General features: G+C 45.9%; 1 protein-coding gene across 7 annotated transcripts in view; it reads right to left on the reverse strand.

The window, feature by feature from the left end:
• CALN1 (calneuron 1) overlaps nt 1-27,168 on the reverse strand; it is a 664,605-nt gene that overhangs the window by 604,898 nt on the left and 32,539 nt on the right. For 5 of the 7 annotated variants that reach the window (XM_045389747.2, XM_045389748.3, XM_074034848.1 and 2 more), the window contains exon 2: nt 14,771-14,962. The exons of the other annotated variants lie outside the window; for them this stretch is intronic. In XM_045389747.2, coding sequence (XP_045245682.1) covers nt 14,771-14,889 — 119 coding nt within the window. In that variant the 5' untranslated portion in view covers nt 14,890-14,962. The remainder of the gene's footprint in view (nt 1-14,770; nt 14,963-27,168) is intronic. 7 annotated transcript variants of the gene reach the window in all.

Consider the following 27,168-nt stretch of genomic DNA (forward strand, 5'->3'; position numbering starts at 1 on the left):
CTTCCTACCTCCTGTCCCGCCTGGACATGGTCTCAGGAGTCTTGGAGAGCAAGGAAAAATGCAAAAAAAGAAACAAACAAACAAACAAAGGTACCGTTATATCCTACAATGAGATCAAAGGACATTAAGTAAAAACTCAATGAAATTTGCATAAATCATGAGCCTTAATGAATAACAATGTATCAAAGTAGTTCATTAACCGCAGCACATGTACCATACTTAAATAAAATGCTAATGGGCGATACCAGGTGTTGGGGATATGGGCACTCTGTGCTATCTTTGCAATGTTTCTGCAAATCCAAAACTGTTCTAAAAAAATAAAGTTTATTTTTAAAAAATTAAATCTCATATTGTCTCCCCCATCTGTGCCCTCTCCCTAAAAGATGGCCTAAAAATGTGTAGAGAAAGAGAGAGCATCGTGGTTTATGCATCCTGCGTGCTGATCCCACATACGTGACCACAGACACTTGTTGGTCTCCAGGGGGGATGTGTCTTACCATGCAGTCGCAGGTGTGCCCTGGCTGGCCTCCAATCCTGATGTTCAGAACTGGGGCATTTGGGCTCCTTCGAGTTGGTGCAATGCTTTCAGGATTCCTGGTATCTGCCCTGAGTGTTTGCGCGTCCTCTCAGCTCTGTTTTGCTGCAGATCGCTGGGTCTCTATTTTGCCCTCTCTCTAGACCTGGCCCAACAGGCTAAGTCCATCCTCTGTTCTGGAAACACCCTGGCATCCAGCGCCTCCTTCAGTTACCACACAGCCATTGAGTGAGACTCAGGAAAGCTACCTTGTTGCGCTCTCTATTCATTTAACTAGACTTGCAAGCAGCATTTTGAGCAGGTGCTCTGTCCAGTGGGCTCCCAAGGTCTCCAGGGAAGGGCAAGGCAGGAGCCCCTGTCCCTGGTACTCACATCAAACACCCCCTGGGGACTAATCCAAGAGAGAAGGATGCAAGAATCCTAGTTTTCCTGTCTCTTTCTCCTTTTGCCCTTCTCTTCTCCAACTTTTGATCAGATAATAGAAGATTCCTTTACTTCTGTTTCATAGCTTCCTTCTTTCTGGCTCCATCCTCAAAATTAAGCTTTAAAAGTGTCCAAGGCATCTTCTTTACACTAGGAAAAGAATTCAAAAATCTGAGTCTTCCCTGTTAGACTTCAATTTTGCAAGCTTTCACTGCCCACGAAGCATGGTTTTAAAGTGTAATGTCTCCTTAAGAAGTCAAATGACTGTTGTCTTGCCCCGGGGTAAAAAGTCTCTTGACTTAAGCTCAGTTGCAATCAAATACCAATGGGCCAGGCTTGGTGGCTCATGCCTGTAATCCCAGCACTTTGGGAGGCTGAGATGGGTGGATCACCTGAGGTCAGCAGTTCAAAACCAGCCTGGCCAACATGGTGAAACCCTGTCTCTACTAAAAATACAAAATTAGCTGAGCATGGTGGTGCATGCTGGTAATCCCAGCTACTCAGGAGGCTGAGGCAGGAGAATCCCTTGAACCCGGGAGGCAGAGGTTGCAGTGACCCAAGATCACGCCATTGCAGCCATTACACTCCAGCCTAGGCAACAAGAGCAAAATCCCATTTAAAAAAAAAAAAAGAAAGAAAAGAAAAAGGAGAATTAACAAGCACTAATTTGATATTTGCCAAAATAGTATTCCCATGGCCTACTGCTTGGGTAGTATGATGAATTCTATGGGCTGGCTGGCTGGGAGACCAGGTTGGCTAAGGAGGGGTGGGAACTTTGCCCTGGGAAGACCTGAAAAAAGAAACACTGGCTCTAAGAAATACGAGGGATTTGGACCGGGCACGGTGGCTCACCCCTGTAATCCCAGCTCTTTGGGAGGCCAAGGTGGGTGAATCATGAGGTCAGGAGTTTGACACCATCCTGGCCAACGTCGTGAAACCCCATCTCTACTAAAAATTCAAAAAAATTAGCTGGGCATGGTGGCAGGCACCTGTAATCCCAGCTACTCAGGAGGCTGAGGCAGGAGAATCTCTTGAACCTGGGAGGCAGAGGTTGCAGTGAGCTGAGATCACGCCACTGCACTCCAGCCCAGGCGACAGTGTGAGACTCCGTTTCAAAAAAAAAGAGCGATAGAAAGAAGAGAGATTGGCTGCCCTGAGGCAGTGAAACATGGCTGAAAAACTCACCAGCCAGGGTGCCCAAGAATAGAATTCAAGAGGTCCACAAATTTGGATGGGAAAGAATATACCTTTATTTCCATTATCCTATAAATGAAATCCAGCATTTTCTTCAATTAGGAATGCAAGCCACAAGGCACCGCAGAGTTAGCAATGCCTGTGATTGTGCCACTAATATTTTCCTATCATGTTCCCATTGTCCCAATTACTTTGAAATGTTGTTTATGCTTACCATAACAGCACTTCAAAATCATGATTATTTTATCCACCAATAGCCCTTATTATTTAATGCATCAACAAAGAAGCACATGTGTTATTATATCAACACATTTGTTCTGCTTAATATTTTTGATACCATACTTATGTATAATATATTTCCTTTGTTGTTACCTCAAGTATTCTATTTTATGCATTTAGAAACATAATTCACAGGCCTCAACAGACTGCCAAAGAGATCCATGCATCAAAAGTACCCTTAAAATATATTTTTTCTGACTCTTAAGATTTCTTTGTACATTGTAATTTTTCCTGACATTGAAATTCTCCAGTTACTCCCAAGTCTTCAGTAAAACCTGATTTATATACATCTGCTGTGTGTTAACGGGGTTGTGGAGAATTGAGAGAGGATGGAGTAAAACAAATTTCACCCTCCCTACCCACCTCCCAACCCCAGAGGCTGGTGACTTGGTAGCAGCCGCATATTGAAAGAAGATGATAGATCCAGAGTCCCAGATGTAGACCCAAAGTGAAGCTGCAGAGGGCTAAGATGGTACCAAGCCCAGACAGGTTAGGAAAATGTTAAGAGATAAACACTCTTCAAACCTAATAATGAGCAGAGGTATCCACAGGATCCTCAGATCGCTGGAAGGCATCTTATGTTGACTTCCCCTAAAATCCTACTTTTCCATTTCACCCAGCAAGAAACCAGAAGATCCCAAAGAGGTGCATTGCTAGGAGCAGGTAGCAAAAGGATCCAGCATGATGAAGGAGTGTAGTCGTTTTAAAACATGGTCCCTGATATAGCTTGTCTGTGTCCCCACCCAAATATCATCTTGAATTGTAGCTCCCGTAATTCCCACACGCTGCAGGAGAGACCCAGTGGGAGATAACTGAACCACGGAGGGGATTTCCCTCATATTGTTCTTGTGGTAGTGAGTAAGTCTCATGAGATCTGATGGTTTTATAAATGGGAGTTCCCCTGCACAAGTTTTTTTTTTTTTCGTTTTTTGGTTTTTTTGGGTTTTTTGGTTTTTTTTTTTTTATTTTTTTGCCTGCCACCACGTAAGGCATGCGTTTCACCTTCTGCCATGATTGTGAGCTGCCCCCGCCCAGCCACATGGAACTGTGAGTCCATGAAACCTCTTTTGCTGTATAAATTACCCAGTCTCAGATATGTCTTTTATCAGCAGCGTGAAAACAGACTAATGCAGTCCCCAAATTCATTCAGCCTCCTTCTGTTAAGATGTGGTATCTACGCCTCCACTCCCTGAATCTAGGAGGATTTGCACTGCTTTGACCCCTAGAGTATGGCAGAAGCACTGCTCGCAAGGTTAAGTCCTAAAAGGCCAACCAGGTTCCATCTGTTTCTCTTGGAAGGCTCACTGAGATGCTCCCTTTTAGGATGCTCTTCTTACAACCCAGATACCAAGCTGTCAGAACGCAAGCCACATGGCAAAGCCATATGTAGATGCTCCCAGCTGAGCTAGTCCTTCAGCCATCCCATCCTAGGCACCTGACAAGGAAGTGACCAAATAACGTCAGCCCCCAACCATCTGTGTTTTTCCAACAGAGGCATCAGACATCCCGGAGCAGACGAAAGCTGTCTCTACTGAATTCCTGACCCCAAGATTCCACAAGCGCAGGATGGTTGTTGGTTTATCCCCCTGAGTTTGGGGCAGTTTATTATGAAGCAGTAGTAACCAGACTAAGAGGAGATGAGAAGTTCAGGAAGAAGAGGCTCCTGTGACGGCTACATGGTTCATGGATGGAGAGCTGAACGGTGCTCTAATGGGAGAGACCGGGGAAGGGGCACATAGCAAAACAGGACTGAGGGCCAACTTGTGTCTCTCCAGTGCCCTTTGCACTGTGATGAGTAGAAATGACTTGTACCCAGAGTAGTACTGTTTCATACTGTCTTCTGCTAACAGCAAGACTATTTAGGGCATGAACTCTATTGACTAATCTTCTCCCCTACCCCACTTTCTCAATAGGAGCGAAATCCTCAAATTAAAATTTGGTACAGGTCAATTGTAGTGGCACATGCCTGTAATCCCAGCACTTTGGGAAGCCCAGGTGGGAGGATCGCTTGAGGTCAGGAGAGTTCAAGACCAGCCTGGGCAACATAGCAAGACCCTGTCTCTTAAAAAAAATTTAATTAGCCAGGCATGTTGGCATGTACCTGCTGTCCCAGCTACTTGGGAGGCTGAGGTGGAAGAATTGTTTGAACCCAGAAGTTCAAGGCTGCAACGAGCTATGATCTCACCACGACACTCCAGCCTGGGCAATACAGCAAGACCCATCTCTTAAAAAAAAATTAGTACAAACACCAGGAGTGTGTTAGGTGAATTCAGTCTCTCTCAGTGATTCCAAATTTGTCCATGAAAGGGCTTCTAATGAAGGAGAATTACAGGGTCATAGCCCAAAACAGCCCAGACACAAGCAAGAACCATCTTTAAAGTCCAATATTTTTGTCTTAAAAACTAACATTCTACACCATAACATATGAAGTATGTTTTTAACAGTAAAGTGTCTTAAATTACCTGTGATGAGGTAAGAAGGACATTGCATGAACATGTACTCTGTTTATCATCAGAGGTCAGAGGTACTCTGTCCCACAGCTGGGTTCCCCCAGGCAAATGCCAAAAGAATAAGTATACAGAATTCTGATGTGCCAAAGCCCTTTTGAAGGAGTCAGGTGCCTAGGGCTTAGCCATTTAGTCTATTGACCATAGAGCTGTTTTCTTTTTCTATTTTGAGACAGAGTCTCACTCTGTCACCCAGGCTGCAGTGCAGTGGCACAAACTCAACTCACTGCAATCTCCACCTCCCGGGCTCAAGGGATCCTTCTGCCTCAGCCTCCTGAGTAGCTAGGATTACAGGCGTGGGCCACCGTACCTGGCCTCGGAGCACTCTTAAAATATTTATCAGCATTGATGTTAATCATCAAGTTGTGGCATGTTTTGTTAAAAGAATCACATAGGAAGTAAACGGATCCTGAGCGAACAGAAGATTTCCAAGACATTAGGTCAGCAAATCTCCAGGAAGATGAAAAAGTGATCAAAATTTCTTAGCTAAGATCATTGGTGATATGTACGGTGGCGTGCAGAATTTACACTTTGGGCATATAGAATTTTTTTCATCATGACGACATTTCTCTTGATCCTGCACCCTCTCACTTCCTCAGGGACATATGACTCCATTAATGATCACCCTCAAGCACTTCCTTTCTGTTGCCTCCTTCCCCTCCACTCTGGTGTCCTCGTCCTCAAAAGCCCTTCCCTTAGGTGAATTGGTACCCTAAGTCTGGAGAGCAATTTGGCAAAACCTAGCAGAAGAAAAAAATGTACACATTTTGACCCAGATGTTTCACTTCTAGAAAATGTATCTTTAGTTATGCTTGCACAAGTTCATAAGGATAAATGTTGCTCATACACAGATGCTCTTTGAAGCATTGCCTATGAGAACAAAAACAGAGCATGACCTGAACAGACATCATTACAGGACTGGTCCAGTACATTGCAGTACAATAGAAAAGGATGCTGGTAATAAACTGTTGAGTGAAAAAAAGTTGCATACCATTGACTTTTTTTGAGACAGTGTCTCACCATGTTGCCCAGGCTGAACTGCAGCGGTGCAATCATAGCTCACTGCAGCCTTAAATTCCTGTGATCAAGCAATCCTCCCACCTCAGCCTGCTGAGTAGCTGAGACTACAAGGGTACCACCATGCCTGATTCTTTTACTTTATTTTATTTTCTGTAGAGATGGAGTCTCACTAGATTGCCCAGGCTGGTCTCAAACTCCTGGACTCAAGCGATCCTCCCACCTCAGTCTCCCAAAGTGCTGGGATTACAGGCGTGAGCCACAGTGCCCAGCCTACATTCTATTCTTGTCTTATAAGTAATGAATGGTATACATGGGAACTCCACACCTGTGCTCATGCATGTGTGTGTGTGTCACTTGATGTGCCCCTAGGCACACCCTGGGCTTGCAAGTATCTTAACACATAAATTCTATGGTGAGTAGTAACGCATCTCCCCCATGAACCTGTAAACTGCAAGAGGAAAGGGACTATTCATCTTTTTACCCCCAACATGCAGCACAGCGCCTGGCACACCAATGGCACCTGAATTAATGAGGGTGTGAGCATTCATGGGCACCAGGATATGTCAGTTATCTATTATTTGCATTGATCTAAGAACTAGGTATGTCTCCAGGAGAGAAAATAAACACTTAATGGATGGCTTCCAGGCTTTAGCAAACACATACACACACACAAACATACACACACACACACTCACTCACATCCAGGATTCCAGGCTCAAATTGTATTTGGAAAAACTGAGATAAACAAAGATAAACCATTTTCTTGACTGTAGGGCATCACTAAGATTTTAATTTGCATTGATATTCTCCAAGAGGCAGATATAGTATGGAGCATCATCCAAATTTTACTGACCATGAAGCACCTTCAGAGGAATATTTATTTACATTGATGTTCTGAGGATCATTCATCTGTAACATGCTGCATTAGAAGAATCACAAAGGAAGTCAATGGATCCCGGGTGAAAGTCGGATTGTGAAGAGGTGGGGTACGAGAATCTCCAGGAGGGCAAAAGAGTGATGAAAAGTTTCTCAGGTAAGATCATTTGAAACTCCCATTGGATGGCGGAAACTGAGAAGGAAAAGATTTGGTCAATGGAACAAGAGTGAGCAAAGCATGCTTGAGCTGACAGCAGGGTGACAAAAATCCTCGCCCTGGGGACTTCCGAGACCCTGGCAGGGATGTCAGGGAAGGAGCCCAGCGATCAGAATTCCAGGTGCTTCCTACAAAGTTTCTGATTTAGGAGGTAGGGCCTCCAAATATATATATATATAATATATATTATATATTATATATTATAATATATTATATATATAAAACAAAGACTCCAGGCAGAAACGTCTTCAACTCCCTGTCCACCCAACTGTCACCTTTTCTACATTCAGCTCTGTCTTTGCCACTCCCTGCCCATTATAGTAGAGGACAGTCCTTTCCCAAGTGTGTGTGTGTGTGTGTGTGTATGTGTATATATATATATATATATTTTTTTTTTTTTTTTAACTCACCAGATACATTTTGATGTTGAGCTAAATTTTGAACTGGCCATTGCTTGGCATCACTCTTTCTGCTCTGACACTAGCTCTTGTTCCCTTTAGAAACTGATCAGTAAGCTGGTGGGAGCAGAGGCCACATTACATGAGGCAAGATTAAGAAGGAATCAAGGCCGGGCATGGTGGCTCAAGCCTGTAATCCTAGGACTTGGGAGGCTGAGGCGGGCAGATCACTTGAGGTCAGGAGTTCAAGACCAGCCTGGTCAACATGGTGAAACCCTGTCTCTCCTAAAAAAACAAACATTAGCTCGGTTTGGTAGCAGGCACCTGTAATCCCAGCTACTCGGGATGCTGAGGCAGAAGAATCGCTTGGATCTGGAAGACAGAGGTTGCATGAGCCAAGACCATGCCACTGCACTCCAGCTTGAGTGATAGAGGGAGACTTTTTCTCAAAAAAAAAAAAAAAGGAGGAAACGAAAAGTGGGGAAATAGAGCAATGTATGCAATTTTTCTTGGGGGAAGAAATAAGACATTGGTGAATAGGATGGAGGAGCTATCATTGATGAAATAAGGTCCCTGAAGACAGTGCGGCAGGGAAGAGATATTCCAGCACATGTGGCAGGTGGTCCTTGGACTTGGGAAAGGACCATCCTCTACTATCATGGACAGGGAGTGGCAAAGACAGAGCTGAATGTAGAAAAGGTGACAGTTAGGTGGACAGGGAGTTGAGGACGTTTCTGCCTGGAGTCTTTGTTTCAATTGTGAGTGAGGAGGTGACACCATTCTTAAGACAAGTGAGTCGGGGTTGAAATAGTCATGGAGACCTGATCACTAGAACCATGACTCACACTGAGGACCTCATTGAGGTTGAAGGTTAGAAGTATATAGGATCATTTATCTGTGTCCCATATCCTTGTAGAATCTTTTAGTAGTAGTAGTAGCAGTAGGAGGAGGAGTAGTAAGACAGGGTCTTTCTGTGTTGCCCAGGCTGGAGTGCAGTGGCACGATTATAGTTCACTGCAGCCTCCAACTCTTGGGCTCAAGCAATCCTCCCCCCTCAGCCTCCCAAGTGGCCAGGACTACAGGCATGCACCACCGTGCCCGGTTAAGGTTTTTTTTAGTTTTGCAGAGATGGGGTTCTCACTATGTTGCCCAGGCTGGTCTTGAGCTCCAAGGCTCAAGCAATCCTCCTGCCTCAGCCGTCCAAAGTGCTGGGATTACAAGCCTAAGCCATCATACTCAACCCGTGTAGGATTTTCCCCTGGAGCACTCCACATACTGAAGCAGACGTAACAATGGAAAACAGCTGTCAAGGAGGATGCCACAGAGAGGCAGGTTGCAGTGTGAGCACCTACCCAGAGGGTCCACATTCTAGAGAATGACGAGATCAAGGTTGAGGCCATAGGAGTGAAAGTCAACAGGAAAGAAGGTCACAAGAGTTGAAGTTGAGGCAACAAGAGGTGAGAATGTTGCCTGGTCATCCCCATGCTCATTCATCTCCCCGGTATGATCACAACTTGCGGTAGATATAAGAATGAACAAGCTGCTAGGGAATTCCAGGAGTGAATGGGTGACTAGAAGAAAAGCAGGTGATAGCAACGAGGGAGAGGGAGGCAGGGAATGTGCTCCTCAATGAAGCAGAGATTTTTACACAATGGTTAGGAACAAGCATATGAAAGTCTACCAGTAGCCTCAAGTGAAGAATCTCACTGCTCCTCTTGGGGGTCTTGGAGGGCACCCACTCTCCCAAATACATACACACACACACCTTGCTCCAACCAAAGTGGGTCCTCTTTCTGAGTATTGGCATTCCCCATAAGACTTATTTTAGAAAAGCTTTTACGAGCAAAACAAAAAACCATTAAACACCATTGATCATGCCTAACCCTTCCATTATAAGCCAAGGATGAGCTTGATGAAGGTATCCACTGCTGCATCCTGCTAGCGTACCACGTGAGGTATACTTTCCCCTAAGACACAGCTCCTGGATGATGCATCCTTTTAGGGCCGATGAGTTCAGCACCGCTGAAGTCCAGAAGAGCCAAGCATTGTAGGGAAGAAGGACCATTGGCCAGAGAAGGGCCATGATGGAAGTCCTCGGACACCTGTTAGGGACAGGGAAGAGATGCAAGAAGAGGAGAAGTAAAGATGGCAAGCAAGGAGGAGTCCAGCTGATGATTCCAATCTAGCAAGGAAGAGCAGCTCAGCATCCAGGCAACAAAGGCTGAGTTCTTTCAGCCTCTCACTGTGCGTGACCTTCCGTCACAAGGAAGTTTACAGGTCTTGTTTATGTGTAGACTTTTTTATAAGCTATTCAGAGCAGGGGTGGGAGGGAGAACTAGAGAGAAAAGTTCCCTTTGAATTTCCATTGCTTTCAGAGTCAGCAATTTAATGAGTCATGCATTCTAAATCCTTGCTTTGTCTACACGTTTTCATTTCAAAATACGAAAAAACACTTTGTTTGGAACATGAGATATTTTTAGATCATATATCAATAGTGCACATCCATTTCTCCCCATATGAATAAAAAAGCTTCCTTTGGATTGGGCTGGAGCCGCACCACAGTGGTGGGGTTGTTTACTTAGCTGTCATTTGTGGAAGCTACCTGGGCATCACTCTAATTCCTGGAGTCTGTCTTCTAGGTGACATCATGGATGAGTCAGCTCTAGACCTGGTCCAAAGAGCTCCAGATCTCAAAGTCTGGACAAAAAGTAAAGAAGTGAAGGATTTCACTGCTCCTCTTAGGGATCTTGGGAGACACCCCATTATCCCAAATATGTACACACACACCTTGCTCCAACAAAAGTGGGTCCTTTTTCTGAGTATTAGCATTCCCCACATGACTTATTTTAGAAAAGTTTCTATAAACAAAACAAAACAAAAATTAAACACCATTGATCACACCCAACTCTTCCATTATAAGCCAAAGATGAGCTCAAGACCATACAGTGACTTGAGGGAGGCACCCACTGCTTCCTTCTGCTAAAGTGTCCTTTCAGACCTCCTTGCCAAGGAGTCACCTTGACAGGCTAGAAAAAAGGTCAGGGCTTCCTTGCTTCACTCCCTTGTGAGACCTTTGAGAGAAAGGAGAAGAGAAGGAGGTCACCATCTACAGGTCACCTCCTCCAGATGCATTGACAGAAGCATGTTGACACCTTAGCAAAGACATGAGTGGACAATCAAGGATCTTCTGCAGTGATGTAGGCTGACAAATGGGGGGACAACGGACTGCAAGGAAGGCTGGCTGTGGGAAGGGTGGGGTCCTACCTCTCCAGTCCCCAGCCGGTTCTGTCTAACCTATTGCCTTTTTTTTTTTTTTTTTTTTTTTTGAGACAAAGTCTCTCTCTGTCACCAGGCTGGAGTGCAGTGGCATGATCTCAGCTCACTGCAATGTCTGCCTCCTGGGTTCAAGCGATTCTCCTGCCTCAGCCTCCCAAGTAGCTGCAACTATAGGCACACACCACAATGCCCAGCTAATTTTTGTATTTTTAGTAGAGATAGAGCTTCACCATGTTGGCCAGGATGGTCTCAATCTCTTGACCTCATGATCCACCCACCTCGGCCTCCCAAAGTGCTGGGATTACAGAAGTGAGCCACTGCGCCTGGCGTAACCTATTGCTTTTGTTCCACAAGTCACAGTTCATCATTTTGGGTCTTGTAGGGATTACCTTCTTGAAAAGTTCCAACTTAAAGCCTTAATAGCAAATACCTTCCCAGCACTTCATGGAGCATCAATTAACTCCAAGAATAAGAAATACATATAATAGCTCAAGGAACTGGTATGATATAGTTTGGATATTTGTCCCCTCCAAATCTCATGTTGGAATATGATCCCCAGTGTTGGAGATGGGGCCTAGTGGGAGGGGTTTGGGTCATGCACGCGAATGCCTCATGAATGCCTCAGCACCCTCCCTGTGATAATGAGTGAATTCTCACTCTATTAGTTCATGCAAGAGCTGGTTGTTTAAAAGAGCCTGCCTCTCTCTTGTTCCCTCTCTCTCCATGTGACATTCCTGCTCCCACTTTGCCTTCCACTATGATTGGAACCTTCCTGAGGCCCTCAACAGAAGCAGATTAGGCCATGCTTCTTGTCCAGTCTGCAGAACCATGAGCCTAATAAACCTCTTTTTTAATCAATTGCCCAATCTCAGGTATTCCTTTATAGCAGCACAAAATGGACTAATACATGGGGGTGAGGAGGCACCCCAGTTCTCCAGTCACTCCCCCTCCCCATCTTCTGTCCGCCCATTTAGAGTAGCAGCAGCTGCATTCATACATCTGACCCTCTTCTCTTGGGCACTATTGATTTGATCAGGAATGGACAGCAATGGGCTTGTTTCCCAGGGGATTTGGAATTGAGACCACACTGATTCCTCCATTTGATCACTGTTAAATGGGTAGCTATTTGACATGAATCATTTTCACATGGACAGAGAAACGCAAGAGACTTAGCTTTCTCAGATTTTCCACATCCTTCTAGGTCTTTGATGATGAGCTAAATTTTGAACTGGCCATTGCTTGGCATCGTTCCTTCTGCTCTGACACTAGCTCTCGTTCCCTCCAGAATCTGATCAGTAAACTGATGGGAGCAGAGGCTACATTACATGAGGTGAGATTAAGAAGGAATCAAGGCCGGGTACGGTGGCTTAAGCCTGTAATCCTAGCACTTTGGGAGGCCAAAGCAGGTGTATCACTTGAGGTCAGGAGTTTGAGACCAGCCTGGTCAACATGGTGAAACCCCGTCTCTACTAAAAATACAAAAATGAGCTGGGTTTGGTGGCAGCCACCTGTAATCCCAGAGCTGCACCTCTGGACTTGGATTTCACGAGACCCACCCTCTGCCCACTCCCATGGAAATATCCCTAGCATGTTTCCCTTTTCATTCCTGAGAACTCTCCTGGCCTTCTGTCCCTTGCAACCAATATGGCTCTGGGAGATGTGAAAGTGATCTGGAGACAGAAGACGAGACACATCAAGGAGGCTCCTCTCTGCTTTCTAACTTCGCCTGCCCTGCCCACGCTGTGCATAACTGCTCAGGCCACCACAGCTAGGAAGTAGTGGTGGCTCTTTGAGCATGCTTTGGGGTCAGAGGAGGCCCCTGGTGCCCCTGTTTTTGCTAAGGTGTCAACATTCTTCTTTCAGTGCACCTGGAGAAGATGACCTGTAGATGGGGACTGCCTTCTCTTTTACTCCTTTCTCTCAAAGGTCTCACAATACCCAGGCTGTGCTTTATCTGAAGGAGGTTGCCAGCCAGAGAACTGAAGGGCAAGAGGTGATGCGCTCTGAGAGATGACATTACTGCTGAACCTAATGGGAGAACACGTTCCAGATAAGACATGTTCCCACTCCCCTCCACGTCCAACTCCCTAGAGCCAAGATCTTGACCACAGATCTCCCTCCTCTGGCCCCACCTAATCTGCTGCTTTTTGGCTCTCTCCCTCTCAGCCCACTACACAAAGAAATCTTTGGGGAATGTGTGGGTACATGCCCAAGGATGGAATAACAAAAACAAAAGCATGTTCATTGTGCGTGTGTGTGTGTGTGTGTGCACGTGCATGCAAATGTGTGATGGGAACAGCCAGAGGTGTAGAGACCCTTAGCCCCAGGCCCTAAAGGGAGTTTATGTTCAACTCCAAAAGAGAAGCACATGCCTTGGGAGAAACTGACTCCTTGGGTCATCGCTGTCCCCTAGAGACAGGTGACACTAAACTGCCTAATTCATGCTGCTCACAACTCTGGCCAAAAAATGCCAAGTTCCCAAAATGCAGGATAAAATGGGGAAACATTTTTAATGTGACAATGTGTTGAGCAAAAAGATTTCTTTTCTGTTTGCTGTGTGATATCCTCAGATCTACAGAGGCAGGCAAATATCCCTTTCCTCCGTCCCACCAACTGTACTTGTCACTCAAGGCAGCCCTCCTAGGACTTACAGAAATGTTTCTCTGACTCAGTTCTTACCTCCTTTTTTCAACATGCCCCACCCCTTTCCCAGGGGAAGTGTTCACCGTCCTTTCATTTATCCTAGGCTGGTGAAAGTCCAACCACGCCTGCCTTTGGTGGGGGGTCCTCTCCTGGAAGGGATGAGCTGAGATGGGGAGACCATCCCAAAATGTTCTCTGACTCTAGCCAGCCTTCCTTGCTCTGAGCGTGCCCTTCAGCATTTGTCATTTCCAGCTTTACGCTGTCCTATTCTAGATCCTTCCTCAGAGGCTGAGAGAGTGGCTCCCCCAGTTGGTCAGCGTTCCCTTGGCCAGGGGTCTCATCAGCTCCCGCCCTTGGCGTCTCAAATGTCAAGCTGTGTTGGAGAAGGTTCTGAACAAAGTCTTGCAGCATCCTGTTCCTGGATCCTACAGTCTGGCCCCCTGCTCATGGGAGAAATTGCTGAACACCAGGAGCTGTAGTCACCATAAATACATCCACTTCCTTTTCTTCCCCATAAGCCTATCTCTAAACTAACTGCCCCCACCATATACGCTTTCAGCCGCCACTGAAAGCTGGTGGCTAGAGCTGGAGATCCCATTCTGAACAGCCTTAGGAAGAGAATTTCAGAATGTACCCATTTATAGGACTCACCACAGACCGATTCCTTGATGCCAGCATCACACAGACCAAAACTGCGTTCTATACCAAACCACAACCAGAGTTGCAACTCCTCTTGAGTTTGTACAGCCGAGGGTCTCCGAGGAAAAGAAAAAGAGTAAGATAAACAAAACCCATGGAGGCCTGTGGCTTGGTAGCATAGAAAACTCTTTACCCCGAACTGACCGCATCAATGACCAGAGAGACACAGGGTAGCCTAGTGGTTAGGAACATAATTTTTTTTTTTTTAGCGGTGGGAGGAGGGGTGGAATTCAGAGAGACTTGGGTAGGAATCCCAGGTTTGCCTTTGGCTGTGTCATCTCAGTCAAGCTGCCTAATGTTTGTGTTACTTTCCTCCTGTCAAAGCGAGACTAACAACATCCTTATGAAATTATTTGAGAATTGATTGAAATTGTCGATGCAAAGCTTCCATTTTTATGCTAGTGCATAGTCCACACTCTGTAAGTTGTATTTGTCATTGTTCACCTGAAAACAAGCATGTCTCTCCCCAAGAGTCGGTTTGCAAACCCGTCCCTTCGTCCCATCCACACATCTCAAATAGGCTCAAGAAAGGGGATAGAATCTCTGTACCCAGCCGGGACAGCTCTCCCAGGTGTTCAGTTCATAGATTCTCCTCTCCAACCTAGACACGCAGCAGCGGCAAAGGTTCCTGGACCCCGCACCACCCCCTACCTGAGGGCTGCCAAACAATCTAGATCCTGGGGTTTGGGGGAAGAAGACTTGCCAGGTGGGGAAGTCGGGGGCCTGGCTCCTCGGCGGCTCCTCTCCCCGTCCGAGGGCTCCTCCGTCCCCCTTTTTCTCATTCTCGGGCTTCCCCTCTCCGGGTTGCTCTGGCAGCCGCATCGGGGGTCCAGGGCGATGTTCTCAGAGAGATTTAGGAGCACATCAAAGGAACGTCAGCGAAGGCACTGAGACTCTGAAAGGAGTTGACAGAAACTTACAGCCTGCACAGTGCTGGGCGATTATTTTTCTCAAAGCCGGCCGCCTAAATAATTCACACCCTCCCTTCCGTGTTTACACAGGACAATGGTAGAAACACAATCCTGGCACAAGAAATATAATTACAGTTGTGACAGATGTTTAGTTATTAATAAGGCCTCAATGTCACCAGAGGGTAATGCACAACAAGCCAATAATGGGCTTTTGGAGCCAACCTTAATATTTACAGGTATTTTTCCATTCGTACTCACATGGGCATTGCTGGAGTATGAGCAGTGTGGAGAGATCTATAGCCGCCAACGTGATTGCAACTTGCAAGGAAGCAAAGCACCTCGCCAGCATCATTTGTTTCCTTGCTGCTGACACCAGGAAATCCACAGAAACAAAATGAGGGACTGAGCTGGAAATCACCGTCTAACGGTGAAGGACTCTTGCCAAGTCTCCCAAACTTGGTGATGCTGTCACAATCCCAGGGCAATATCCTCCTAACTTCCTTAAAGCAAAGAGCATCCAAGACGGCATCCCGTTACCAGCTCCAGTGCAGACTTGCAGCCCACGCATACGGAATCTCTACGTCCACTTGATGTCACCAAGTGGCAACATCCTCTTTCTATCTCTCTCTCTCTCTCTCTCTGATATCCAGTTACCGCCTACTTGTCCCTTACAACTCAGCTCAGCTGTCACCTCTTCTGAAAAGCTGTCCTTGACCTGGCCCTCTCCCTTGGTTGAGTTAAGGCACCCCTCATCTCTGCCTACTTCTACTGTCATTTGTCTACAACCTCCATCCCCTCCTCCCAACACTGTGTTGAGAAAAACCCCAGGCTAGATGCACACTGTGTGGCATTTAAGCCCAGGCAGGAACAACCTTAAAGTAACTGGTGCTCAATAAACATGTATTGAACACACATTTAATCAATGTCAGTTCTTTTTGGTTCCATTGAAGTTAAAAACAAACAGTAATGAAGACCAACAAAGACTCTCTAGAGATGTGAAGTTCAGAGAGTGTAACTGGAAGACGTTGGTGACGAAACCAACAAAGCCCTGGCCACCATGGATCAGGGACCTATCTGAGAAAGCTGTGCTCATAAGGATGTCTGCACGTTGCAGCAGGCAATGGCTTCTCGCAGCCACACACAGATGAGTCTCCATTTCTCATTGCTTGGCCCCTGAACATTGCATCCTGGGAAGAGTCCCTCTGCCCTCTTTCTGCTCTCTCAATTCCGGCGAGAGGTGCATGCCCACGCCTGGGAAGCGGTCTCCTGTCAAAGTCAGATTTTAGGAGATCAGGCTCAGAAAATGACTGTAGAAAGCAGGAAGAAGGCTTGAAGAGCTGTATGTGGATGGTGGACATTATTGTTGTAGATCATTGTTGTAAATCTGCACACACACTACCCACTGAAAATTAGCCTCATTTGGCTCGAATGAAACAGGCTCAGCCCAAGGCCCTGTGCGTAACTCATCAGCCACTGGGGTGAATGAATGAAGGACAGACACATAAACCAGGGGTGAATGAATGAAGGACAGACACATAAACCAACTGGATGCTTTGTAATTTCCACCTGGACCAGAAACCCTCGTGTCCTTAGCTCAGATCTGGACCAGATGGTGTCTGGGTGCCCCTGACCTCTGAGGTCTCTGGTTCCCCAAGGTTGTGGGATAGAGTTGAGCCCTCCATCCCACAGGAATGATGAGATAGGACAGGAAGGGTGTTATGTCCTGTGACTGGGCTGGAACTTCCCAAGGGCTGAGATCTCAAAGATACCTTAAAGAGAGTAAGTGTCTCAAAGCAAGAAGCCATGTCTCACCAAACAGCACGTGTGCAATGCATCCACGTAACAGCACTTGGCCTCAAACACACACATGCACACACTGGTCTTCAGATGCGTGCTCACAGATCAGCCTTGTAACATTCATAGCCTAGAGGTGATCTTAGACCCACCTAGCATGGCTGGGGAGGCCTCAGGAAACTTACAATTATGGCAGAAGGCAAAGGGGAAACAGGCATGTCTTCACTCGCCTGTTTCCTGAGACATATGCCCAGGAGCACTCACCCCCACACCCACATGGCTCCCACGCAACTTCACACAGCTGCACACTCTGTCCCCATCAGCACGCACCCGTACGCCGCTCACTTACACATGCCTATGACTCATATATTCACACACACTACAACACCCACTTCCCCACACACGCTGCACATGCTGAAACTCTTGGAGACTTCTCTAGTTAGCTCGTTAAGTTAAACAGGAGAAACAAGTGTGTCATTACAGTAGAAACGCAAAAAAAAAAAAAAATGACATTTTATTTTCAGATATGCTTTTAGTTGCCATGGCAGTCCCAGCACCATGGAAGTTGTGATTGGTGGTAAATGCATATTTCAAAAAGCAGTAATTAGCTCCCCATATGCAAAAACTTCTGAATATGTTGAGTCCCTTCTCTTGTCAGGTACCTCCCAAGGCAGTGTGGACATCAGAGCAAGGCACCCAGATGAGAACACCAGGAGCTCTCTGCAAGGATGTTCCAGGCTGATGGTCACCAGGCTTCTGAGCCCAATACATTTAATGACTTGGAACCTGCCCACAGCTCAACAGGCGCACGGCACTGAAGGTGTCAGCTCCCTGTAAGGAACAATGGCTCCTGCTGCTCAGCTGGCCTCTGGTGCCCTCACTGCGTCACTCGGGATGTGCCAGAAAAACACAAAGCCAGGGGACCCAAAATGGAGCTGGCTCCTGCAGTCAGAAGCCATCTCTCCAGAATTCCCCTCTCCCAGTCACAGCTGCCTGCTGGCATAACAACGGGGGAAGCCAAACCGCCCTGCACAAGCCGGACTGACCACCCTTGGCCAACTAATGAAGCACCCCATGTTGGCATCTGCAGAGAAGACAGACCTCCATCTTTCCATTTAACTGGAAGCTTCTCCAAGACACAGGCACCTCCTGAGTCCTCACAGCCTTATGCATCTTGGGACCCAAGGTGCATTTCCCAATGAGCTTCCTTGTCCCCAAATTAACTGGCTACCTCATTTCCTGATGTGATTCCTAAGGACGATTAATTTCCAGAATTTGTCCTCTAAAGTCCATTTGCTAATTGCCTTTACAATCACCATCTGAAAGGTCAGCCGGGAGGAGCTGGATTTTTGAGCCTCAGTCTTGAAGTTAGAGCTTTGGGCTAATTCCTAGACCCACATGAGGGTCCTTATCAGCCTTTTTTTTTGTTTTATTGTTTTTTGGGGTTTTTTTTTTTGAGACAGAGTCTTGTTCTGTCTCCCAGGCTGGAGTGCAGTGGTGTGATCCCTGCTCACTGCAGCCTCTGCCTCCCAGGTTCAAGCCATTCTCCACCTCAGCCTCCTGAGTAACTGGGATTACAGGTGCACACCACCAGACCTGGCTAATTTTTGTATTTTCAGTAGAGACGGGTTTCGCCATGTTGGCCAGACTGGTCTCGAACTTCTGACCTCAAGTGATCCACCTGCCTCAGCCTCCCAAAGTGCTGGGATTACAGACATGAGCCACCAGCCCCTTGTCAGCTTTTCATTCCAATAGGTGACCTACCCACTTCCTTTAGCACTGAAAATGTCCCTGGAACACTGGCCACTCTTTTAGGGCTCAGACCAGTAGGAGGCACTCTTACCCACCCAAAAAGTGATGCAGCCCTGGGTCTACCCTTTGAGTGCTCCATCACCTGCGTCACTTTTACCAACCCATAATATGCAGAGAATGGTGGAGTGATGCTGTTAAGAACATCGCTAATCAAATTAGACCATGCATTCCAAATCCTGGCTGTGCCACTTAGGGGCTGTGTGACCTTGGGAAAGTGACTTAACCTCTCTGGGCTTCAGTTTCCTGATCTGCAAAATGAACCTGATAATAACACCTACCTTTTAAAGTTATTGTAAAGTGTTAGGCACAGAGCAGGTGCTACATATGCTAGCTACCTGATATGGTTTGGATTTGTGTCCCCACCCAAATCTCATGTCAAATTGTAATCCCCAATGTTGGAGATGGGGCCTGGTAAGAGGTGAGTGGATCACCGGGGTGGATTTTGCCCACTTTCATGCTGTTCTTGTGATAGAGTTCTCATGAGATCTGGTTGTTAAAAAGTGTGAGGTGCTTCCCTCCTCTCTTTTCCTCATGCTCTGGCCACGTGAATACATGCCTGTTTCCCCTTGGCCTTCCACCCAATTGTAAGTTTCCTGAGGCCTCCCCAGCCATACTTCCTGTATAGCCTGCGGAACTGTGAGCCCATTAAACCCCTTTTCTTTGTAAGTTACCCACTCTCAGGGATTTCTTTATAGCAGTGCAGTAAGCAACAGACTAATACACTATCATTAGTGTATTTTTTTTCTTTTTGCACTAATAGATAGTGACTGAGCTCCTTCTCTGCTCAGATGGGCGCTGGACTGGATACACAGCGGGATGGAGGTGGGACATACAGAAGTGAATCCACCACAGATGTAGCCTCACAGAGCTCGGAGTCAAGCTGAGAACTCAGACACAAACACACGGAACAGGGGAAGATTGGCCCTGCTCCTTCAGTCTGAAGGATCGGTTTGTTCCTGAGGGTATCCAAGAAGGCAGACTTTGATTCTCCCCTTCTGAGGCACTAGGTATGCAGATGTGCACTGTGTGGCATTTAGGCCCAGGCAGGGGCATCCTTAAAATAATTGGTGTTCAATAAACATGTATTGAACACACATTTAATCAATGTTAATTCCCTTTGGTTCCATATTGACGTTAAAAACAAACTGTAGGCCTGGCATGGCGCCTCACATCTATAATCCCAGCACTTTGGGAGGCCAAGAGGGGTGGATCACCCACGGTCAGGAGTTTGAGCCCAGACTAGCCAACATGGTGAAACTCCATGTCTATTAAAAAGAAACAAAAACAAAAATTAGCAGTGCATGGTGGCTCACGCTTGTAGTCCCCAGCTACTCAGGAGGGTAAGGCACGAGAGAGAATCACTTGAACCCGGGAGGTGCAGGTTGCAGTGAGCCGAGATCACGCCACTGCACTCCAGCCCGGGCAACAGAGTGAGACTCAGTCTCAGAAAAAAATTAAAACACACACACACACACAGATAATAAAGACAAAGACTCTCTAGAGATGTGAAGATCAGAGAGTGTAACTGGAATATGTTGGTGATGTTGGTGACAAAACCAACAAGGCCCTGGCCATCATGGATAAATAATTTTTTGTATAAATTTATAGGATACAAGTGCAATTTTGTTACATGCAAAGATTGCATAGTGGTCATGAAAAGACATACAAATTACCACCAATTATTTTCTTTTTTTTTTTTTTTTTTTTTTGAGACAGGGTTGCACTCGGCCACCCAGGTTGGAGTGCAGTGGCGCAATCATAGCTCTCTGCAGCCTCGACCTCCCAGGCTCAAGTTATCCTCCCACCTCCAGCCCCCTGAGTAGCTGGGACTACAGGCGGGCCCCACCTCCAGCCCTCTGAGTAGCTGGGACTACAGGCGGGCACCATCACTCCTAGCTAATTTTTGTATTTTTTGTAGAGATGCAGTTTCACCGTGTTTCCCAGGTTGGTCTCAAACTCCTGGGCTCAAGCAATCTACCCACCTCAGCCTCCCAGAGTGCTGGGATGGCAGGTGTGAGCCACCACACCTAGGCCCAAGTATACTTTTTTGGGGTGGGGGCTGGGGGGTGGCGGTGGAATGGAGTCTTGCTCTGTGGCCCGGACTAGAGTGCAGTGGCATGATCTCAGCTCACTGCAACCTCCGCCTCCCGGGTTCAAGCAATTCTCCTGACTCAGCCTCCTGAGGAACTGGGATTACAGGCGCCCGCCACCGCTCCCGGCTAATTTTTGCATTTTTAGTAGAGACAGGGTTTCACCATCTTGGCTAGGCTGGTCTCGAACTCCTAACCTCGTGATCTACCTGCCTCGGCCTCCCAAAGTGCTGGGATTACAGGCATGAGCCACCACACCCAGCCCAGTATACTCTTAAATGGATCTCTGTGCTTGTAATCCACACACCAGATTGGTGGCTGAAGGCCACAGAGGCTGAAATGATGAGGTCGGCCAGTCCACTTAGACTGTATCCATGTACCTCCCTTCCTCAGAGGCTGGCACAGGGTATACTCTTAAATCGATCTCTGTGCCAGCCTCTGAGGAAGGGAGGCGTATTTCAGCCTCTGTGGCCTTCAGCAACCAAACTGGTACATGGGTTACAAGCAGACTGAGCACACCAAAGTCCTTCATGGATTTGATCCCTTCTGAAGTGTCTAAAATTCCAATCACTGGGAGCAAGATTGAGCTGAAAATCTAATATTTGTGAATGGAGGAGGATGAGCCTGTGTTGTTTATGGGCATAAATAATTCATAAGCATGGGTTAAATGATTTTATTTAGTCTCTGGGAGCCCCATGGAACAGTGGTTCCCAGGCTGTTACTCGAAGACCCAGTTCAAAGAATCACCAAGGAACGTTCCCTACCTTTTAACCACGTTGGGCATCAAGTTAAGAGTCTTTCGCATCTTGTGGTCTCTGCTAGGTTTTACGATTGTTGAGGGCCACATTATAATCATAATTTTTTCAATGCTTGATAATGGTTTCGCCCGTGGTCCTTTCCTCTAAAACCCTGCAAAGACGCACCACATTTAACACACAAGAAGAATTTATTTTTGTTATAAATGAACATAATTCTTTTTTGAAGATACCTTTTGGACGAAATGTTGCATGGTGCAGGTCATGCCATATGGTGTGTAATGAGGTACGAGTTGCTGACAAAAAAGAGGATGGGGGCAGAGTGTGAGCTCCAGCCTGCCCCAAAGCTAAGCCCTGCATTTGCTGGAACATGGGAGCCTGGAGCTCTTAAATATGTAAGAAAGGTTGTCACATCTACTCAACTGCTTATGAGCAATGAAGTCTCATCACTGCACTTGTGTTTACTGACTCTGCAGAGGTGACTGTTGGCCATCATTTTGAATATCTTAATACTAAGATGTATTCAAAAGTACAAAAAAGAAATCTAAAACCGCTGATGCAGGATGTAGAAAATGTCCATGGAATTCCTTGAAAGATGCAAAAGCGAAATCCTTCTATGTGATGTAAAATGAAAACTTGTTTTCTCCCTATCTCTGTCCAAAACCAATTAGATATCATCATGCAAATAAAATACATACACAGTCAAAGCCAAAATTCTAAGCCGACATCTGAAAACTGAAATTAGCTTTTCAAATCACCTCCGTACAATTCTACTGCAGGTGAGACTTCTCAGGAGCCCTAACGTCCCTTCGGTCCTGGCTTAGACTGACATAAGCAAAACATACTAAACCCTGGTTCTTCAAAGTGAAAACCAAGACCTATGAATGGCTCACAACAATAAAATTAACATTGAAAATCAGAATAAAATAGGGAACTATATATATTTCCTGAACATAAATACATACACCTCCACATCAGCTCACAAGCCAGCACCCTACTTTCCAGGAAGCACTAGAAACTTTATTGCTAAACTCAGAAAAAATACAAGGATGTTCACTATCTCTGCTACTATTAACACCGTACTGTAGGCATTAACCAACATGATTAGACAAGCAATTAGAGGCATAAGATGGGAAAAGAAATAAAGTTATTTGAAAGTGATATGATTATATGTCTGGAAAATCCAAAAGAATTCATGAAAAAACTATTACAAATAATAGGTGAATTTAGTAAAGCAATAGAATGTAAGACCAGCATACAGAACTTAATAGGAGATGTGTAGAAGCAATACTGAGTTAGAAGATAATGTATGAGCAGACCCTATTTATAATAGCAAACATATATAAATCAAAAGTTTTACAGATTTGAAAAAAATTGTATCAAAAGGAAAAAGCAAAGCAATTCCTTAAAATAGAAAATGAACTGGAACATACAAACACAACTGTATTTCAAGTTAATGGTTTAACTACAGAGAAAATTGTTTTTTTCAAGTTACTTTAAAACATAATATTTTGACTGAGCTTTCCAACTGAGACATAGTCTCAGGACAAAAAGAACCACAAAGAAATCATACATAAGAGATTCATGTAACATCATTAGGAATCAAGATTTTCTATGTTAGAGAAAAGAGCTGTAAATATAACAATTTTAAGGTTAAGTAAAAACTCTGAAATCTAGTCTGAATAAAAATATCAGTGTGAACTCATAATTTATTTTTGTCTTTAAAAAAATATGGACATGTCAGTTTTGTCACTGAAAAGACGTCAAGGTAATAAAACTCAGGCAATGAGCACCCAAATTATAGTCTCTAAATACCACTTCCAGCTAAGTAACCAGTTCCATGGGAGGAAATACGAAAAGTCTTGTCAGGCCTAAAAGTGGATAAGCTCTCAATGATGCCAAATGACAGAGAAACCGGAAGACATATGCAATGACCAAATATGGTACAACTCATTATCCTGAAAACTGATATGAATGTAATTGCTAAGGCATAAAGTAATTACTCTTTTAAAAGTAATAAGAAAAGAACCAAACAACTGTCCTGCCTTTTCTATACAGATTATATTACAGGATAACCAAATAGTTGATGAAGCAATTCTCTTTTAGAGAGGAATCATAAACCAATAAAGAAAAAATCATAGATTAGAATGCCACCATAATCTGGAGCTTGTCTCCAGACTGTGAAAGTACCCAGATTCTGGCTCCCAACCTGGCCCAGCCGCAACCCAGCCGTCACCTGCACGCAGCTGAGCCCACCGTGCCCTTCAGTTTCTGTGCCCACCTGTGTGTGGAATTTATTCCTTCTGGTGGGTTCTTGGTCTCGCTGACTTCAAGAATAAAGCCATGGACCTCGCGGTGAGTGTTACAGCTCTTAAAGGTGGCGCGTCTGGAGTTGTTTGTTCCTCCTGCTGGGTTCCTGATCTTGCTGACTTCAAGAACTAAGCCACAGACCCTCGTGGTGAGTGTTATAGGTGGAGCGGACCCAAAGAGTGAGCAGCAGTAAGATTTATTATGAAGCGTGAAAGAACAACACATCCACACAGTGGAAGGAGCCCCTGGTGAGTTGCCCCTGTGGGGGGGCGGGTCGCCAGCTTTTATTCCCTTATTTGGCCCCACCCATGTCCTGCTGATTGGTCCATTTTACAGAGTGCTGATTGGTGCATTTACAATCCTCTAGCTAGACACAGAGCACCGATTAGTGCATTTACAATCCTCTAGCTAGACCGAAAATTCTCCAAGTCCCCACCGACCCAGAAGCCCAGCTGGCTTCGCCTCTCACACCCAGGCGCAGCTGCCAGAGGAGCAGCCCCAGCTCTTGTCCCCTCACCATGCCCCCATAAACCTGCTTTGGGAAAAACAAACTGGAACAATAAAAATGCCCCACATTCCAAATCAAGCCCTTGTCAAAGTCCCTTGTCTTCAGCCCAGGAAGTTCCTAGAAGCAGTCAAGCCACAGGACAGAGAAATATCTGGTGGCCCAGCTCTCCCTGGAGAATCCATCTCCCACCTCCAAAAGGAAGCACCCAGACCATGGAGGCCACAGCCCCAGGCCTGACTTTCCTGGTAGGATAATATTGAGGGTCACCATCTTTCTCCTGGGGCAGCTGGTCTAGCTCTGAGAAGGTTCTCTGATGGCTGTGCTGGCTCACTCTAAACCCACCTAGAGTAGGCCAGTGGCTGGTGGCCACCTTCAGACCTGGGCTCACCCCAGGGGTTTGCACTGATGGGTGCCCTGGCAGAGATCTGTTAGACACATGCATGCACACACACTCTTACACATATGCTCACTTACACACTTACACATACACTCATCCGTACACACCGACACTTGTGCCCACCCACTCACACACACACTCATACACACATATACACTCACACACACCACACATACACACTTATATTCACATACACCTCACTCACACTTATGCACACACACACCACATGTACACACACATATTCATAAACACACTATCATACACTAACATCCACACATACACTTACATACACTCATCTACACACACCCACGAACATACACCCCCATACAAGCACACCACACATGCACATTCTTACACACATGTATACTCACATAGACTCATATAGCACACATGGACACACACATGTGCGTACTCACACCACACATGCTCACATAAGCACACAAACTCACACATACACACACACAGATACACTCATAAACACACACACATATGCACACTAACATATGCACACACTCATACACATATACACTTACACTTACTACACATACACATACAGACTCACAGTTATGCACAGTCACACACACAGTGCATAAACATGCACACACACTCATACACATATACATTCACACTCACACTACAGATACACATATACACTCACACTTATGCACACTCACATGCACAGCACATATGCACACACTCATACACGTAACAAACACACACACTACACATACACACATACACACCACTCACAAACATTCCCACTTATGCATTCATGTGCATGGCATGTACACACACACAAACATGCACACACATCCACACACATCACACACACTTGCATATATATACACACATACATGCATACACATACACTCTTACATACATACACACACACCACACTCTCACACACGCACCCTCACATATACTCCCCCTTCCTTCTGTTTCTATGATGTCTGATGTCTCCAAGGCTTTCTGTTGTTGAGTCCCCTGCTACAATTAAAATACTCCTGAGAGCAATTAAGCTTTGGCAGCTAATAACTTAATTACCCACTAATACCGTATCTTCCCATCACTCTCGCCAAGCAGGAGCAGTGAGGTATGAGGCGGATTCACTCATTGGAGGCAGGCTGTGGGAAGATCCAGGATCCTGGAGTTTGGCGGGAAGCTCAAGAAACTCATGGTGGAGCCAGAGGCCCATGGGCCTCCTTGAGTCCTGGGGCCGAATCCTTCATTCCGTGCACCCACTACAGTGCAGTGTCCTTAACCAGGGCTCAAAATCATCTACTCACATGAAGAGTGACCTACAAAAGAGACTGACCTCATCAACCCCTGGTTCACAATTGGGTGGAGTGAGACAGAGAGGCTGAGTGGCTTCCTAGGGTCACACGGCTTCTCTTGCAGGCCAGAGGCCTTCTTGATGCCAGACCAGGGGCTCCTGGAATGGGTGGTGGCAAGACCCTCACGCCAGCCTCCCTGAACTCACTCCCCACTCCACCTTAACACTAGCATGGCGGCACAGAACTTCCCAGAGACATTACAGAACGGTAGAGATTGGAAGTCCAGTGTTGACCCCCAATCTGGATAATTCAAGCAAATATTTGAAGGAAAGATGTCCTGAATTTGCCGTAAGCTGTATTTCTCCCGGGACGACTGAGAAGCAGTATCTGTAGATGGGGGAACATGAGCTGTGTACCGGTCTCTGTTGCCAAGTTGATCCATTTCATGGCAATGGTTTCTTTCCATTTTTGTGACATGCTTGGATGACCCGAGACACCCATTGGTCATTTAATTTCCCTTCCCAGCCCCCAAATATACATCTTGAATTCCAGATATGCTATGGAGTGAATTGTATCCCTCATCCAAATCCCTACATTGAAGCCCTCAAACACAATGTGACTATAGCTGAAGATAGGGGTTAGGGGAGGTCATTTTAAATGAGGTTTTAAGGGTGAGACCCTAATCCAATTGGACTGTGGCTTTATAAGAAGAGGAAGAGAGGGATCTCTGTCTCTGCCATGTGAGGACACAGCAAGAAGGCAGCTGTCTGCAAGCCAGGAAAGGAGTCCTCCCTAGAACCTGACTATGCTGGCACTTTGATCTTGGACTTCCAGCCTCCAGAGCTGTGAGAAAATAACAGCTGTTAAGCTATAGTTTAAGCTCCCCACCCACCAGTCTATGGTATTTTGTTATGGCAGCCTGAGCAGACTACTACAAAGTACCTAGATCTTTCTCCCTGTGGGAGCACCGGGGTCTAATTCATACTATTGTGTCATCCACTCCAGATGCACCTGTGTTTTTTCCTTCTTATAAAACAGGGAAGGCCAGCTCAAATGCCTACAGGGACTGGCAGTCATGCCAAGAGGCAAAGACCACGAGGAAATAGCTCCCTTTGTGCAAAGCACTAGCCACGACTCATCACCCATCCATTGTTGCTATGAGTGAGTATGGCCCGGCATTGCCAGATGTCATGATTTAAAGAGGAGCTGGAAATCCAGATTGTTAATAAATCAGCTGATTTTTCAAATGC

This window comes from Macaca fascicularis, chromosome 3 (assembly GCF_037993035.2).
Source record: "Macaca fascicularis isolate 582-1 chromosome 3, T2T-MFA8v1.1".
Taxonomy (NCBI): domain Eukaryota; kingdom Metazoa; phylum Chordata; class Mammalia; order Primates; family Cercopithecidae; genus Macaca; species Macaca fascicularis.